The sequence below is a fragment of the Orcinus orca genome, chromosome 9 (assembly GCF_937001465.1).
Source record: "Orcinus orca chromosome 9, mOrcOrc1.1, whole genome shotgun sequence".
Classification (NCBI taxonomy): domain Eukaryota; kingdom Metazoa; phylum Chordata; class Mammalia; order Artiodactyla; family Delphinidae; genus Orcinus; species Orcinus orca.
Window position 1 is genome coordinate 486,174 of NC_064567.1, and position 16,998 is coordinate 503,171.

At 54.3% G+C, this 16,998-nt stretch overlaps 1 protein-coding gene across 13 annotated transcripts in view; it reads left to right on the forward strand.

The window, feature by feature from the left end:
- PTPRN2 (protein tyrosine phosphatase receptor type N2) overlaps window positions 1-16,998 on the forward strand; it is a 692,817-nt gene that overhangs the window by 62,021 nt on the left and 613,798 nt on the right. For all 13 annotated transcript variants that reach the window (XR_007479336.1, XR_007479337.1, XM_049715043.1 and 10 more), the window contains exon 2: window positions 8,141-8,191. Coding sequence is in view for 9 of the 13 variants with exons in the window: in XM_049715043.1 (XP_049571000.1) it covers window positions 8,141-8,191 (51 nt within the window). In the remaining 4 variants the exon portion in view is untranslated. The remainder of the gene's footprint in view (window positions 1-8,140; window positions 8,192-16,998) is intronic.

Genomic DNA, 16,998 nt, shown 5'->3' on the forward strand with positions numbered 1-16,998 from the left:
GTTAAGTTTACTGTGTGATGCAGTCGTTAATAATATGCTCATTCAGTTGTTAGGTTTACTTTGTGATGCAGTCGCTAATAATATGCTCATTCAGTTGTTAGGTTTTACTGTGTGATGCAGTCGTTAATAATATGCTCCTTCAGTTTATTGACTTGTTTTTGGGAGGGGATATGCTGCTATTTATTTAGTTAGTTATTTGGCTGCGTTGGGTCTTCGTTGCTGCGCGCAGGTTTTCTCTATTTGCGGTGAGCAGGGGCTACTTTTTGTTGCGGTGCATGGGCTTCTTATTGCTATGGCTTCTCTTGTTGTGGAGCACAGGCTCTAGGTGCATGGGCTTAGTAGTTGTGGCACGTGGGCTGTAGAGTGCAGGCTCAGTAGTTGTGGTGCGTGGGCTCAGTAGTTGTGGCTCTCGGGCTCTAGAGCGCAGGCTCAGTAGTTGTGGCACGCGGGCTCAGTAGTTGTGGCTCATGGGCTGTAGAGCGCAGGCTCAGTAGTTGTGGCTTGTGGGCCCAGTAGTTGTGGCTCGCGGGCTCTAGAGCGCAGGCTCAGTAGTTGTGGTGCATGGGCTTAGTTGCTCCGCGGCATGTGGGATCTTCCTGGACCAGGGATCGAACCCGTGTCCCCTGCATTGGCAGGCGGATTCTTAACCACTGAGCCACCGGGGAAGTCCTAAAAATTTTAAATTAAAATTATTTCTACATGTTGTGCCCTTCTTGTTGGAAATGCAGAAACCTGGGATCCACTCTGGCCTCAGGAATCCACATGGCATTTTATCAGGACCCCGGTTGATTCATGGGCACTACAGTTTGAGAACTGTGTGTTCTATCATGTGACGATGGCAGAATAAGATTGATTTCCTAAGGAGGGTCCTGAGATTTTATGTGACTGTCCAGGGGCCCCATGCATCAGGAATGGCTGAGAAACTGAACGAACCTTTCGCTCTTTCACCTGAGACCCGAGGCAGCCCAGCACTGTGACAGTCCCTAGGCCATGCATCCAGCACAGCCGCGGAAGGCTGGGTCTGCAGCGCACGTGCACCACACTCGCAGCCTTACTTTTGTCTGATCTCCGTCAGTTGTTCTCACTTCCACGCTGTTGTTTCACGGGGAGCTGCTGTGTTTGGCCTGGCTCATGACTGCACCAGTCGGGGGGGTCTCTGGGGTTCCATTTCTTTCTCCTAATGCAGTGTGTATTTGCACCCTCAGTATTTGACATTCAAGGCTCCTTGTTAAATATTTTTTTCAAAGCTTTTCTTTAACTTTGTATCTATGGAAACAAGGTTAGAAATGCTTTCTAAATCCAAAAGAATAATTCAGCAAATACCCTTTTTGGGGAAAATATTATTGCATCTCAGAAAACCTGTCTGAGAACAAAAAGCAAAGAGACAGTTAAAATGCCACTCAGAATACACCTAGTCCAGCTGGAGCGGGAATGCACGGGGCTGATGTTACTGAACCAGGTGCGCTTTGCCCGCCGCGCAGCAAGCCGCCCAGGTGTGCCGCAGAGAGAGGTTCGCGTGGCCCTGGGGTGGGAGGTGTGGCCCTGGCAGAGCCCACACCTAACAACCTGGGAAGGTGAAGGTGGAACGTGCAGGGCGTGAGGACGAGGGCTGCCACCCCCGGGCCGCGGGCTGGAGGGCTTTGTTCCTGTCTCCGCCCCTGCACCGTCCCTTTTGTGGACAGAGACATGCTGGTGGACGGCTGCACACAGCAGAGGCGATGCCCGCCCCCCTCTCTCCAGGGGGAGGACGGGCCTGTGACGGGAGCTGCTTCTCCTTCTGGGGCGTCCTGGGGGGCGGGCAGCCCCGCTGCTTCCTCTCCCCCTTTTCCTCCCCACTCTCTTTGAAATCTCCATCAGGGCTTCGATCTGAGATCTTGTTGCCCTTGTCTCCGGAGGGAAGCGCCAGTTTCGGATTGCGCAGCCCCTGGGCTGGTGCCCTTTAATCTCTTGCTTGCTTTTCAGGGTCTTGTTCCAAGAGAAGTGGATTTTTAATGTGGAAGTGGTTTTCTGTTGCTGCCTGGACACCCTGCCCTGACACGTTTTTGCCTTTGAGCCGACGGAAGCACCCAGGCAGAGCACAGTGGGCGCAGGGGGCCTCATTTGTGTGGTCTGTGCCTGGGGCGCGGTGACGTGGAGAGCAGTACCGGGTGCAGGGAACCCACCCCTTCACCTCGGAGGAGACCGAGCGGAGCAGGCCCTTTGCTTCCCCTTTGGGATATTAGAGATGAAGACGGCTTTAAAGAGAACCTCTTTTCACTCTTACGCCTTCATTGCTAGAAAAGGGTATAATGTGGTCCCCAGAATTCAGGGTTTCAAGCCCTTCGTGTTTTCCGTGAGGGAGACGATGAGAAGTTGATAAGGGGCGGCCACTGCCGGTGGGTGCAGCGGTCACGTACCCCGGGTGCAGGGGCTCACGGCTCGGCTGCGCTTCCTGAGGCCCAGCAGAGCCAGGCCGACACGACGCTGCTGCCAGGGAGCAGCAGTGGGCCTGAGGGCCGGGGCTGTGGGCAGCGGGCTCGAAGCCGTGCCGGCAGCAGCGCTCACCGTGCCCGGGTGTCTCCGAAGTCAGGGGAAGGCGGGGTTTCTGTCACGTGACTTTGCCGTAGATGTTTAAGTCGTGACGTCCGCCGTGTTCCCGTACCAGAGCCGGTACGGCTGTGGCGTAAAACGCCCTCGCAGACGCCACGGCCACGAGGGCTCGAGTGTCTGTCCCGAGAGGCTGCCTTCCGTGCTCGCACCACTCTGTCCCCCGTGTGTGTGGCGATGGGGGCAGCTCCGGGGCTTCGCCGGGTACCAGCCTCAACGTGGGCCCCGTGGAGAGCCGCTCAGGGGCGAGGGTGAGTGCGTGCGTGCAGGCTCCCGCCCGCGGGCCTTGAGGAAGCCGCGCACAGGCTGCTGAAGAAGCGGGCGACGGCCCGGGCCCCGCCGTCCAGGTGACACCTGCCTCTGGTATTGCCCGGTTCCTGCTGTCAGACGCCAGCTCCCTTCAGCCGGGCGTGACGGGCGTCTGTGAAGTGGGCTTAGTGCCGGACTCAGAGCTGCCTGTGCGCCCCTGCGGCCGTCAGGGAGGGAGCCGGGCTGCGCCGCCCACCCCCGCCCTGGCACGGCTTCTCTGCTCTCTTAGGGGTGGCGCCCCCCGGCTGGAGAGCTCGGCAGTCGTGGTGGGAGAGGGGACCTGTCGCCACCTGGTCCACCAGCCGCCCCTGCCCGGGACCTCTGCCCCGTCAGGAGGGGCACCCCCTGCTGCCTAGTGGGCCGGCCAGGCACTCGAGACACGTCGGGCCCCGGGGATGGACGGTCACGGGATGAGGGCGGTACGTGCTTTACCAGAGGCCTTGTCCCTGCCACCTGTGTTCCGACGCCACTTTTCCCAGTAAAGGGAACGGCTGAATCGGGCGAGCCACAGGCTGAGTGTGGACGCCTCACGTGTGGGAGCTGGAGGCCTCGAGAGCTCTCGCCCAGCTCCCTTTAGCAGCAGAGGAGCGGCTGGTGGGCTCGGTTCGCCACACGCCGGCCCTGCTCCCGGGCGGGCCCGGCGGAGGACCCACCTGCGCGCGCGGGCACCCCGTGGGCCACGGAGCCGTCCCGGCTGTCCTGGCACTCGCCGCGGGGAGGTGGCCCTCAGGACCCACACCCGCAGGGGCCCCCTGGCCTGCAGGCACTGCGCCGGGAGGGCCTGCACCGCTCCCACTCGGGTCCAGCGGCTCACAGCTTGGTTCAGGCACGAACCTTCGCGTTCCAAGGCCGCACACACAGCTTCTAGGTTGCTGCTACTTAGACATGTGGAGCCAAGAAGCAGCTCCCGGAAAAAGAGGCATGGTCCAGATGAGTGGAGAACACGCTGAGTATATGACAAGTCAGTGCCCAAACCAAAGCCTGGAAAACAGACCAGCCCCGTAGGGGAGGAGCGTGTGGCTGCAGGGGCTCTCCGAGTGGAGGGGTGAAGGCGGAGGTCTGGACGTGCCGCTCCATCAGGTGAAAGTCCGGTGGCCGCACCCCTGCCTCTCTCTGCTCAGGTGACCTTGGTGAACACACACCCTCTTACCCGGAACAGCGTGCAGTAGTGGGGAAGAGCATCTTTGGGGCAGGGACAAACCAGGCTTTTGGCTGTGGACATATTACTCACCTTTTTGGGTCCTGGTTTTCCTCATCTGTAACATGGGAACCAGTGCATTGCAGGGTTATCTAGGACTCGACACAGTGTATGGAAGGCACAGGTCACAGTGTTCAACTGACAAGCTCAGGAGCACAACTGAACAAGGTAGCGGGAAGGTCGCTACATTGTATTGTTTACTTGGGACAAGTGACAAAGTAACGGAAAATCCACGTATGAGAAGACATGTTGTGGAAAATTGCCACTGGGAAAAGGATGACATACTTGTCATTAACACATGCCATGCAGTCCTTGTGCCGCTGGATTTCGCTGTAGTTTTATTTGGCTGTGATACTAAACCATTGGCTTCGTAGCGTTATCAGCTCTCAGTTTTAGCAAAATTGGGTGAGACTACTCTTGGTTTCTGAGTCTTCCTCTACCTTGTAGAAGGTCCACAATCACGCTCTTGTTCTTGCGGTCCATCTGAGAGGGAAGCTATTTTATTTCTGGTGAGAGAATTCACTTTACATTCGGCTTTTTCTTACATTATTCAGTCACAAAACCTCTGTATCATGTTAGTGCATGTTTATGTCTGTCTCAGAACTTTTGCAGAAACCCTGAGGGAGGGGAGTGAGTGCTTTTGATTCTGGTTTGTCAGGCGAGAAGACCAGACCCAGGTGGGTGAATGGCTCCACTGTGGCTGGTTGGCATGGAGGTGATGGAGTTGGCGGGGCTGGGGCCTCTGGCCCCTGCAGCGGAGTCCCGCCTGCGGGGACCCCCAGGAGTGGAAGGGACAGGTTGGGGCAGGTGAGGGTGAGTCTCCGATCGACAGGGCGGTGGGATCCGGCTCACATGAACTGTTTCCACCACAAAGTACAAAACCCTTTCTGAATGCCTCTTGGGTGTGGTGGGGTATGAGAGGCAGAGCCAGCCTGGCTCCTCTCAGAAGAGCTGGATCCATTTTGATTCTGAAAAGGATGAGAAAAAAGAGGCACCAAGGTGGTGACACTGCACCTCTCAGTGTTCAGACAGAGTAAAGAGGAAGGAGAATTTGAACTAAAAAAGCTCAGGAGTGTGTGTGTGTGTGTGTGTGTGTGCGCGTGCGCGTGCACGTGCGTGTGCGTGCACGCGCGTTTGTGTATGTGTGCGTGTGTGCGCACGTGTGTGTGCGTGTGCGTGCGCTCCTTGTCTTCACGGACAGTGTGCAGCACACCCTTAAGTGAGGAGCTCTAGTCTGAGCACTGGGCCCCAGGAGATTCAGGGTAGATGGCTGGCTGTGGCTTTCTTCATGGATTTAACTCTTGCCTTCAGAGCGGCATCTGGACCCGAGACCATCCATGCACTTGACCTGAGGCAGCAGCGTGAGCGGTGACCGCCCAGGGTGAGGGGGCAGCGCCGACCTGGGGATGGGACTCTGTCTAAACCAAGCGCCGTCAGACAAATTGTCTCTTTCTTTCTCTCTTGATGGTTTATGGCTGATATTTAAAATGAAATATGGTCTTTCTTAATTTTAGTGCAAATAACGACACAAGTAAATTAGCAGTCAAATTAGCATGTTGCCTGGCTGGGTGAGATGTGCACAGCATTTGCAGCTCTGGCCGTAAATAACTTGACATGCTGCCGGTGGCGGTCTCTCTGACGCATTTTCTCCGGCTCCCTGGGGTAGACCAAGCCAGGTGGACACTCTGATAGCACGCTGTTGTTCCCAGGTTGGGATTCAAGAGTGAATCGTGATGCACGTCCCATTCAGATCGCATCTCACTGTTAGCCGTGATTAGAGCAGGACGGGGAGCGAATAAAGCATTTTCCTGATGCCTTTTCAAGCAGTGTCACCTGCCGCTTCCACGTGACAAGCACAGAGTTCTTACTGTGAGCGAGTCTCTGGCCTGAGCCGTGCGGCTGCCCTTGCCCCTCTGTCCTGTCTTCCTCTGAGGTCTTCTGCGATCGTCCTGGGCGGTAATGGAGAGCGGCCTCCCCCCGAGGGCCTGGGCCGTGGGAGAGGCGGCCCGAGCCCCGGGCTTCTCGCAAGGCCCTTGGCCGTTGCTTCTGGTCACCCAGCCGAGCGGGTCTCCCTCTGGGTGGATGAACAGAGCCTTGGCGGTTGGCTAACCTGGCCCTGATTTCAGTGATCGGGATGCTGAGACCAGAGGGGCCAGGTGACCTCCTTGAGGTCACTGCTTTGGGGGGAACCAGACTGGACTCAGTCTCCCCAAGTCTCCCTGTGCCAGACTGTCTTGGGGGGGCATTCGCGCAGCTTCCCTCTTAGGGTGTTTTCCTCCTATCCCGCACTCGGCCTGGCTCTGGAGGGAGGGGGGAGGGGGACAGGAGGGCGCAGCTGCGAGAAGAGGGGAGCTGAACACGGGGGTCAGTTCACGGTGAAGGAGGCGGTAGAGGTGTGCGTTGAAACTAGACTGAAAAAGGAAGTGCTGTTTCTCGTGAGGGTATGAGGTTTCAGGAGGATGGAACCTCTGCTCCGAGCTGAGGCCCAGGGCAGTGTCCAGCTCGCCGCGGGTCTGCACCTTGGGCCTGCCTCTCAGGGCTTCTCCTCTGCAACGAGGGGGCTGTAAGGTCCGGCTCTGAAAGTTGTCACAAGGGCAGGGTGAGACTCCTTCTTCTCGTGGATTTGGGCCGTTCCATCCTCTGTGAGACTCTCTTCCTTGGTTCTGGGACCGTATTTTGCATCCTCTGCGGATCCGGGTTCTGGGCCTTCCTCAGTCCGTATCTGTTTAAAGGAATGAGTGCTTCAGCTGTAGGATCTTAGAGCAGTTCCCTGATTGGAAACTTTACAGTGACCCTGGGGGTGAATCCCTTGTGATTAATACCTTCCTCTATTTGTCATCCTCTTTCACTCGTCTGTTTACTCTTGAGCACCTGCTGTTCTCCAGACACACGGGTAGCCATTCAAGAAATGGTAGAGGATAAAAACATAAATTTATGTGGTTCCTCACCTTGAGAATCTCATAGTCAGAGAAGTTATGCCCTTAAGTTGACATCACAATACAATGTGGAGAGTCCTACAGCGGATGCCTGGACAGAACTAACTGGCCAGCCTAGTCAAGGGAGTTTCCAGGGGGCACTATCGACTTGGGTTTCAGTGGGTAAATAGGAGTTTGTCAGTTGGAGGAACAGGAGTGCAGGCATCACGCTTTGAAAGTAATGTGTTCTCTGCGTCGCTGAAAGGTGCGGTGTGTTCAGGGTACACCTGGCGCTCGTTGGCTCACGGCCCTCCGCTGGGGCAGGTGTGCCCGAGGGGACCTTCCCGTGAGCGGCAGAGGGGGCGCCGCCCTGGGGCACCCTGAGGGGGGCCCCGAGGACCACTCTGACTGTTGCTCCCGTTGTTCACACCCTCGCCTGACCGGGTCGCCCCACCGGGGATGGATTTGCTCTTGTCCTTTCCCTGCGTCGCAGATGTACTTGAAGGCAGAGCAGGAGGCCCGCCTTCTGGGCCCTTCCCCCGCCCCCCGCTTGTGGGTAAACTTGTCTGGCGTCGCGCTCGCTTCACGTTCTGGTCTCTTTATGGAGCCTGTGCCTCTCTCCCTCCTCTTTCCCATTCGTTGGCCACAAACGCAGGCTGCCTGTCCATTTCGGGCGTGCACGTAGCGGGTGTTAGGACGTTTGAGAGAGGGACCCAGGGGCGCTACCCGAACGATGTTGCTCACAGAGCCCTGTGGGCCTGGCCGTGACGGGGAGCTCGCCGCGAGGTGTCTGCCTGAAGGGCCCGCACCCGGCGTCCCCTCTGCCGCTCACGGAAAGGTCCCCTCGGGCACACGGCCCCTCCTCGTTGCCAGAAGGGACAGGATGACGGTGACCATCCTCCTGATGGAGAAGCTGCGCCTGCATTTATTCCCTCTCACTGACTCAAGCCAGGGGCACGTTGTTCTGGCTTCCAGATGATGCAGCAGCATCTCAGAAAGGCCAAACCCTCAGAGCCCGCGCAGGTCTGCACTGCTTCTCTGGGACGCAGGAGTCAGCAGATGCCACGGCCCCGAGGGCTGCATTGCTCGTCTTGAGGCTCTGACTCCTTTCTCCTTTGTGTTTCCTCCCCAGGCTGCTTACTCGAGGATGGCCTGTGCACACCCTCTGAGACCTGCGTGAACGGTAAGTGCTGGTGCCACCGGACACATGGCTGAGGGTGTGGGTTTGCCTCTGCCCCACCAGCCCACTGTGACTCCAGGCGTGGCTTTTCGCTGTGTGGAGCGAAGGTTCTGGGTGAGGCTGAGTTTGTTTGATTCTTCCGAAGAGCGTCGTGGAGCTGAAACTTCTCTGGACACTACTAAAAGGAGAGGGAATGGGAGATTAATGGAAGTAGAACAGGCTCTTTCTGTGAACGTGTGTTTGTGTGTCTGTATCTTTATCTGTACCTGTACCCCAGTATTTTAAGCTGATTCATGGGAAGCTGTTTGTTTGTATTTAAAAGTTACAGGTGACTGCCCAGACTAGTGTCAGTGAAAGTAGTTAAGGCTCCATGAACCCAGAATTCCGGAGTAGGGCTGCTTGATCTGGGGACTCTCAAGTTCTTCCCATCTCTCCTCTTCCGCAGCTTCATCCTTTCGGCCCCCTCTTTTCCTCTCTTATTAGGCGGAGGAGAAGACGTCTGGTGCTTTGTGTTTTCAGGTAGGGCTCGTAGCCCACAAATGGGGGACCTAAAATGTCAGAGCAGGGTGTCCTCCCAGGCCTGGGCTCTGGAGCCTTTGCTCAGAGGGGCTGCCCCTTAGAAGAAGACCCAGCATCTTGTTTGATTGGCAGCAGATCCGGGCACTGCACACGTCGATCGTGGCCCAGCATGAGGCAGGCTTTCTTATCCCTCACTGCCCGTCCCCGTCGTTAGATTATGGGTGTGTTTGGGGTGGATTTTTCCCTGCCTGGCTGGACACAGGCGCTCTGGCTCCACCCGGCTCTCTGCACCACGCGGGGCTTGTGGGTGGACCCAACTTGGGAGGCCGTGCGGCCCTGGGACCCTTCTGTCCAGTGCAGTGAGGCCCTCGGGGTGAAGGGGCCTTTGCCTGACCTTCGCTGAGCTCACTGGTCTTTGCCAGGCCCACGGGGGACACTGTTGAGGGGCTGAAGGTCAAATACCAGGTGCGCCAGGCATTCCGGGGTGAGAAAGTCCTGGGTCGGAGAGTGCGGATTTCAGGGCTGGGAACAACTTTGTGCCTGTGTCCCGGCAGCTCGCGTGCCCTGGGGACGAACTGCTGACGGGCTGGATGGTTCGGTTTCGTGTCTTTGCTTGGGTGGGGGGGTGCTGTTCAATCATGACAAGCAGTGGCCTGGGCTGGGGTGTGGCCTCTGTGACCAGAGCTGTCCGGGTTTGCGACGCTGCAGGGCTGTCCAGCCTGAGCGCCTCGGGGTGCAACCTCGCGCGGCCGGGCCTCTCTCTGGGCCCCACCGTGGCTTCTTGCGACGGTACCTCCTGAAGCTTTTATTTGGAGGCAGCTTTAAAAATAATTTTATTAAAAAAATATGTCATCTGCCCTGACTTGGTGAAGTTTGATTATAAAGGAAACAGGTGTGCCTGTTTAATTTAATTGGAGACCAGGGTGGCACCAACAGGATAAAAGCTGTAGCTCTGTTCCCTCCCCTTTGTCCTTGACAAAAAGCAGGCCTGGAAGTCACAGCTGTCCTCGGAGGCTTTCCTTCCCTGACCCCAGCTGGCCGCCCTGGCGTGGAATTACATTAACATTATATAACGTAATAGCTTTGAGTTCTTTGGAAAAGGAAAGCGATTTAAATGGAAGCATAAACACACAGGCCTTGATTTATGGAGACAGGCAATATTTGATATGTTCTCTAGTACAGTTGAGAGCCAGCTGTGAAATGGCAGCGTGGGGTGATAGGCAGTAACACAAAGCGGTGCTGTCCTGGATCTGTGCTCCCCACGAGCGACTGCACGAGTCACCCTGGCAGCAGGTGGGTGTGGGCCGGAGAGTGTGGCCCGGCAGCCAGGACACCACAGGGGGCCAGTGTGGAGCCCAGAATGTTCTGCGGTCAGACTCGGTTCTTCTCTCCCTCCCTCCCTCCCTCCCTCTTCCCCCCTCCCCCTCCCTCCCTCTTCCCCCCTCCCCCTCTCCCCCTCTCTCCCTCTCTTCCTCTCTTCTCCCCTCCCTTTTCTTGGGATACAGGTAGAAATATATGATCCTACTAACCTTATATATATTTTCAAAAAGCCCAACAGGCCTTGTTAAGCACAATTAAAATGCTTGCATGGAATAAGATACTTTATAAAGAAAAGTCAAAAGAAATAGACTCACCGCCTCACACCTATTATGGTGGCTACTGTAAAGAAACAAAACCCAGAAAATTACACGCGTTGTCAAGCATGTGGGGAAATTGGGCCCCTTGTGCACTGTTGCTGCGAATGTAAAATGGTGCAGCTGCTGTGGAAAATACTGTGGTGGTTCCTCAGACAATTAAAAACAAAGTTACAGTGTGATCCAGCAATTCCACTTCTGGGTATATACTCGAAAGAAAGGGAAACAGGGACTCAGAACAGATATTTGTACCTCCAAGTTTACAGCAACGTTACTCACAGTAGCCAGGAAGCAGCCCAACTGTCCACTGATGTGAATGGATAGACAAAAGGTAGCTCATCCACACACGGGAACGTTATCCAGCCTGAAAAAACAGGGAAGTTCTGACACGTGTTACAACATGGGTGAACCTGGAGAGCACGATGCTGAGTGAAATAAACCAGTCACAAAAGGATGGATACTTAATGATTCCACTCATTTGAGGCCCTGAGAGGAGCAGATTAGTAGAGACAGGAAGTAGAATGGGTGGGGGGCACCAGGGGCTGGGGGGGGGGTGGGGAGTCGTGTTCAGTGGGGGCAGAGCTTCAGTTTGGGAGGATGAGAAAGTTCTCAAGGTGGATGGTGGTGATGCTGCATAGCCGTGTGGATGTACTTAATGCCACTGAGCTGTACACTTAACAGTGGTTAAGATGGCACAGATTGTGTATAGTTTGCCAAAGTTATAAAAAAGATAAACAGATTGGGAAAACCATTAGCAACATGGCAGACCAAGTGTTTGGATTCTTAACTACAAAGAACTCTTACACATTATAAGAAAAAGGCAAAGAATTCCATAGGAAGGTGGGTGAAGATGTGAATATAGTAATTTACAGAAGAGGAAATTGTGAAAATATGTTAACCTTCAATAGTAATTAAGGAAATATAATTATAAACCACACCCATCAGATTGCCAACACTTAAAAGATGAATAACATCCAGTGCGGGTGAGAACACAGGGAAATGGGCACTGACGTACTTAGATGGTCAGTATGCTTGGTGACGTTCTTTCAGAATGTAATCTGGCAATATTTACCAAATGAAAAATACACTGATAATTTGATTTGTTTTTGAGATTCACACATATAAAAGCAAAGGCATCCGACAGTATTTATAGTGGCAAAAACGCATGACAGCCGTAAATCCAGTGATGTGGGAATGGTTTATGGTAATGGTTTCATAAATTATGGTGGATCTATGGTATGGAATATTATAAAGATACTTAAAAACGTGTAAAATGTCTATTTTCTGACCAGGAAAATGTCCATTATATAGTAAGTAGAAAAAGTAAGTTGCAGAGCATGGTTATAATATGATGTAATTTTCTGGGAAAGCCCATCTATGTATCTGCATTTCCCCCTCCCTGTATGACCAGGAAGGAGGGTGTGAAGAGGACCACTGGTATCTTTTAGGGAACTAGGGATAGTTTGGGGCGGGTGTGGATGGGAGGATCCCAGGAAGAAGGGTGTGAAGAGGACCACTGGTATCTTTTTGGGGAACTAGGGACAGTTTGGAGCCGGTGTGGATGGGGGGATCCCAGGAAGAAGGGTGTGAAGAGGACCACTGGTATCTTTTTGGGGAACTAGAGACAGTCTGGGGCGGGTGTGTATGGGGGATCCCAGGAAGAAGGGTGTGAAGAAGACCACTGGTATCTTTTTGGGGAACTAGGGACAGTTTGGAGCAGGTGTGGACGGGAGGATCATTAACTTACGTTTAAGTGCCTTTGCGTTGCTTCATTTACTAAAGCAATCATGGGTTACTTTTGTAATAAAATGAATCTTATAAAGACATTTCAGAGTCTGATTTAGAAAGGCAGATCTTGGACTTCCCTGGTGACACAGTGGTTAAGAATCCACCTGCCAATGCAGGGGACACGGGTTCGAGCCCTGGTCCAGGAAGATCCTACACACCGTGGAGCAACTAAGCCCGTGCGCCACAACTTCTGTGCCTGTGCTCTAGAGCCCGTGCTCAGCAACAAGAGAAGCCACCGCAATGAGAAGCCGGCACACAGCAACGAAGAGTAGCCCCCGCTCACCGCAGCTAGAGAAAGCCCACGTGCAGCAACAAAGACCCCAATGCAGCCAAAAATAAATAAATAAGTTTGTAAAAAAAGAAAAGAAAGGCAGGTCTGGTTAAGGCCTGCTGCCTTGGGTGCTGACCTGTGCAGGCCAGCCAAGCCCCCAGCTCCCATGCAGAGGGCAGCCCTGGGGGAGGCCTAAGACCCCATTCTGGCCTCAGATGGAAGCTTCTTGGTGGAAATGTCTTGGGTGTCTGAGGTGGGTGGGCAGGAGGACAGATGGTACCTGATGGTCTTCAGGTGGGGTTAACACTGGGTGGGCAACTGGACGAGAACCTGGGCACAAAACAGCCCCTAAGTCCAGCGATGAACACTAGTGGGGCCAGGGGTGGAGAAGCAAACGCTGGGGCTGGGGAGGGACCTCTAGGACGGCCGCCTCGCTCCCCTAAACAGCGTCCATCGCCACAGCAAGAGCCTCACTGGGCCTGGCTGGGCTGGCGGGCCTCCGGATCTGGACGAGGCCTGGGGTCAGGTCCCGGGCCACCCACTGCCTCTTTCTCGAGTTGGCCCTTCTGGGGTCTCAGAAATGCAGCTGCCGGTCCCCAGCAGCACAGGCCCCTGGGCCCCGAGCACGTGAAGGAACCATCCTCCCTCCTCCCTCCCTTTTTTCTTCTTTTCCTTCTAAAGCTTTCTTGAGGTCTGAAAGAAGCAGACCAAATCAGTATTTTTGTTGGAAGCTCTCAGAACACTTTTCTTTTTTTTTTCATTTTTGTGTTTAGCGACCACAAGCTGGGTTTGTCAGCTGCTGGTTGTGATCTACTGGCATACCCAGCATGCCCTGGCAAATTTGATAAACGGAGCTATTCTGTTTTATTGCACTGGAAAATATAGAATAATAAGATGCTTTAATTTGACAACTTGGAGACTATGAAAAAGTACAGTCAGTTTGAAAAAGAGATTAGGTAACAGCAATAAAATCAACACGGTATGAATCATGGGCCACCCGGAGAGCCTGAAAAGGCCCATGTGATCTAGACGTTCTGAGGCTGCTGGCTCTGTGCGGAGGGGCTGCCCCGAGGGCGGGCTCGGCATTCCGGCTCTTAAGGCTGATTTCCGGCGCTTAATGGGATTTCCGTGGAATGGCTTTACAAACTCCACTTTGTGAGAACCATTTTCACCCCCTTCCAGGAAGATGATGCTCCTGTGTGGCTTCTGCTGTTTAGGTAATAAAAGCAGCACTGAGGACCGATCAGATTACTGGTTCTTCACTTGACGGTGATATCCTGATTGGGCTTCTAGACTCCAGGGAGGTAGAGGCTGATAACAGTTTTGTCTGGATAAGCCTCAGGTTCATGGCGCTTTGAATCTTGGATAAAGATGTTGAGGATCGTTTTATCAGCAAGATGTAGAGGCCAAGTCTGCGGGTTTTGATCTTCACCAGTGGACCATTCTCTTGCTTCTCTTGGGCTATTCCAATTCCTGAAGCATGCTCTTGGGAGTTCAGCCGCGGTGTTTGCAGGTCGGCCTCTGCTCAAGGCCCTGGGGGTGTGTCTGAGGAGGTCCCTGTGCTGGGCAATGAGGACCAGTGGCCAGTCAGCCCTCGTCTTGCCCGCTTTCCCACAGAAGCCCTCGCTGAGCTTGCTGTGGTGGAGACTACAGATGAGACCCATCACACGGCTCCAAAGGATCAGGAAGAAATTCAGGATTTGGATACTCTGAAGTCGGTCAGTTTGGGGGCAGCCCTAGTGCTTTCTGTGATCCACGTTGCTCTGGGCCCACTGAGCAGGATTTTCCTTGAAAACTTCCTGAATCCTGGGAGAGAAGTTGTGCCCATCTGTCTGTAGTTGGCCCAGATGGAGGGGCTGCCATTTGTAACCTGGGGGAGTCTTCAAGTATCCTGGGAGTCCATTTGTCTGCATCAGAGAAGCGATTCCTTTAAGGAAGCACAGTTCTCCTGCTGTGTCCTCGGCCATTCAGTCTTATATCCTCACTTCGCTGTGTCCTCAGTTCTTGATGATGTCCTGCCCTTTCCGTGGAGGAGGGGCTTGGGGAAGATGGAGTGTCCCGGCCGCAGGAGAGCTTCGTGTGTGGAGGAGCCCCCTCCTGGGGAGTGAACGCTGAGTGGTGTCACGGCCACTGCCCCATGAGCAGCTGCTTTTGCCACGACCACCCGGGTGCAGAGGGGAGTCTCAGTCCCTGCAGCAGAGCCACAGACTCTGCACGCACACCGAGCTGGCCCGGCTCACTGAGCTATGGGGATGTTGTCATCGCAGCACGGCTCAGCCTTGGCCAGCTGACCAGGGAGTGAACAGGTGGAGTGTTTTCCTGCCCTTGAGGTTTCCCCACCTTCCCCGAGCAGAAACGTGAACTTGCCCCCTGGGTGCGCGCGTCCCCACGCCTCTCCCGGGTGCTCACCCCGCGCTCCGGTGCCTCTGCTTTCTCCTTCCTGATTTCTTTAGTCATTTCCTCCCACTTCTTTTCTTTTAATAGAGACGGGCTCATATTAAAAAGTTTCAAAAGCCGAAAATATGAGGAAAGTAGAAGTCACTGCCCAGGGGAAACCTCTGTGTCAATAGTTTAATGGAAGTGCTCCAGCCTTTTTCCTGTGCAGATTTCTGCATAGTCGCCAGCATATTAAACCTACAGTTTTGTATCCTGAGCAGTCAGTAGTCTAAACCTGCATTTTCTGATGCTACGAATAACTGTTTGCAGACCTTCTCTTTAATATCTGCCTAATATTCAAATCATGTGGGTGTAACATAACTTTAAAGAGCATTTCCATGGATTTTAATATTTAGGATACATCCACTGTTGTTTAAATTAATATAAGTGTCATAGCAAAGAAGGGCTTTGTGCCTAAGGCTTTCAGTAGTAGTTTGCATTGGCTTCCTAGAATATATCCTCACACCCAGAGTACTGGGTCGTGGTCTGCGGGGCTTTGGCGGCTCGTGGCGTGTGCTGGCAACCCGGCTTCTATCACGCGGTCCTGATTTGTGCTCCCATGGCAGGCGTGAAAGCCAACATCTCACTTCTCAGCCGAAGCACGATCTTTTAAAACATCTTTGCAAATTTGATTTCCTTTTTTCTTTATGTATGGAGTAGTTGATAATTAGACCTTCAGCATTTATTTTTAGGACATAACATCTGTTTTTTGACTGTCTCCCATTTCGAGTTATTGGCCATGGAATCAAATCTACTTTTAAAAAATTTGGAAACCTGCTTTCCTAACATTTAGTATACCTATGGGATTACACCTAAACTCTCTTTTCTGTAATCTGTTCCAGGATGACTTAATCTCTTTCTCTCGAGTCACTTCTGGAACACTTACATTTGTTCTCTAATGGCCAGAATTATTTCAGTTTGCTCTTTAAAGTTGTCCTTTTCGTCTGTCGCCCTAGATCTAAGGGACCCCTCATGCACCGCGACCCGCAGTCCTGCCAGCTCCCCCTCTGCAGTATCTTCTGATTCTCTGCGTTTCCTGCTCACAAGGACCTGTGCTGCAGCTTTGCTGCACTTCCCTCCTGACCGGTGGACCTGCCCCCAAGTCCCCTCCCCCTCCGTGCGTCCCACCTACTTCGACTGTGGTCCTCAGTGCCTGTCTTCCCACAGAGTCGCGTCTAGACCCCTAAGGCCAGTGCGAGCTTTTGAGGTCATTTGCCACGTGGCTGCCGCCGCCGGGTTACCTTTAAGGTGACCTCCCTTCACCGGGTTGCCTTCCGCGCTGTTCTCGCGCTCCTTCCTTTCCCGGGCGTCTTCCCTCGTCCAGCCCCGCCCCCTCCTCCTGCGGTTCCTGCACCCGCTGATCTTTCCCTCCTGCTGTTCACCAGAACACCTACCTTGTCCTGCCACGGGTCTCAGTGCCTGGAGTTGTTTTCAAGGGTTTGTGTTTTAACTTCCCTTCTCGGTTGAAGTTTGTCGAGGAGTCTTGAAGTACTGCCTTTCCTCTGCTAGAGGTCTGCTATCATGCGCATGCAGAAAGTATTTACTGATTTCTGGACAGTTTGCATCCAGACACGGAGGCCTGTTGGAGATGAACGGTGGCGGTCCATTGAGTGAGGGGTCCTTTCCTGATCCATGCAGTTGCTGGGAGCACAGCACTTCCTCTTCAAGGACATGCCCTGGACCCACGGGGGGCGCTGGTCAGATGGCACCTGTCGTGGGGTTAGTGCACAGAGCACTCCTGCCCACCCACCCTACTCCTTGCCTCTCTCATGGGTTCCTGCCCAGCAGTGCCCACCTGCTGTGGCCCCTGTTGGCCTGGCCTTCTCGCTTTCTGCCCCCAGGTGCGACCTCCATCCTGGCCACGGACAGGCACGGCACATGGGCTACGTTGCTGTGCCGAGTCGGGCCCTCACTCGGATTCTCTGCTGGTTGGGGTGACGCACAGGACTTGCGCTCGTCCCGGAAAAGGCATTTCTGGAACCCGCTTGAGGGCCTGCCTGCCTCCCGGGACCAGACCCTAACACGGGTGTGAGCATGGGTCCTGCTGGCTGCAGATGGGGAAGCAGAGGAGGAGGGGCTTGGAGAAGCTGGCCAAGTGCGGCTGGACGCGGCGGTTGGCAGGGGAGACGGGGGGGCCCTCCTCTCCCCCATCCCGCGCTGCA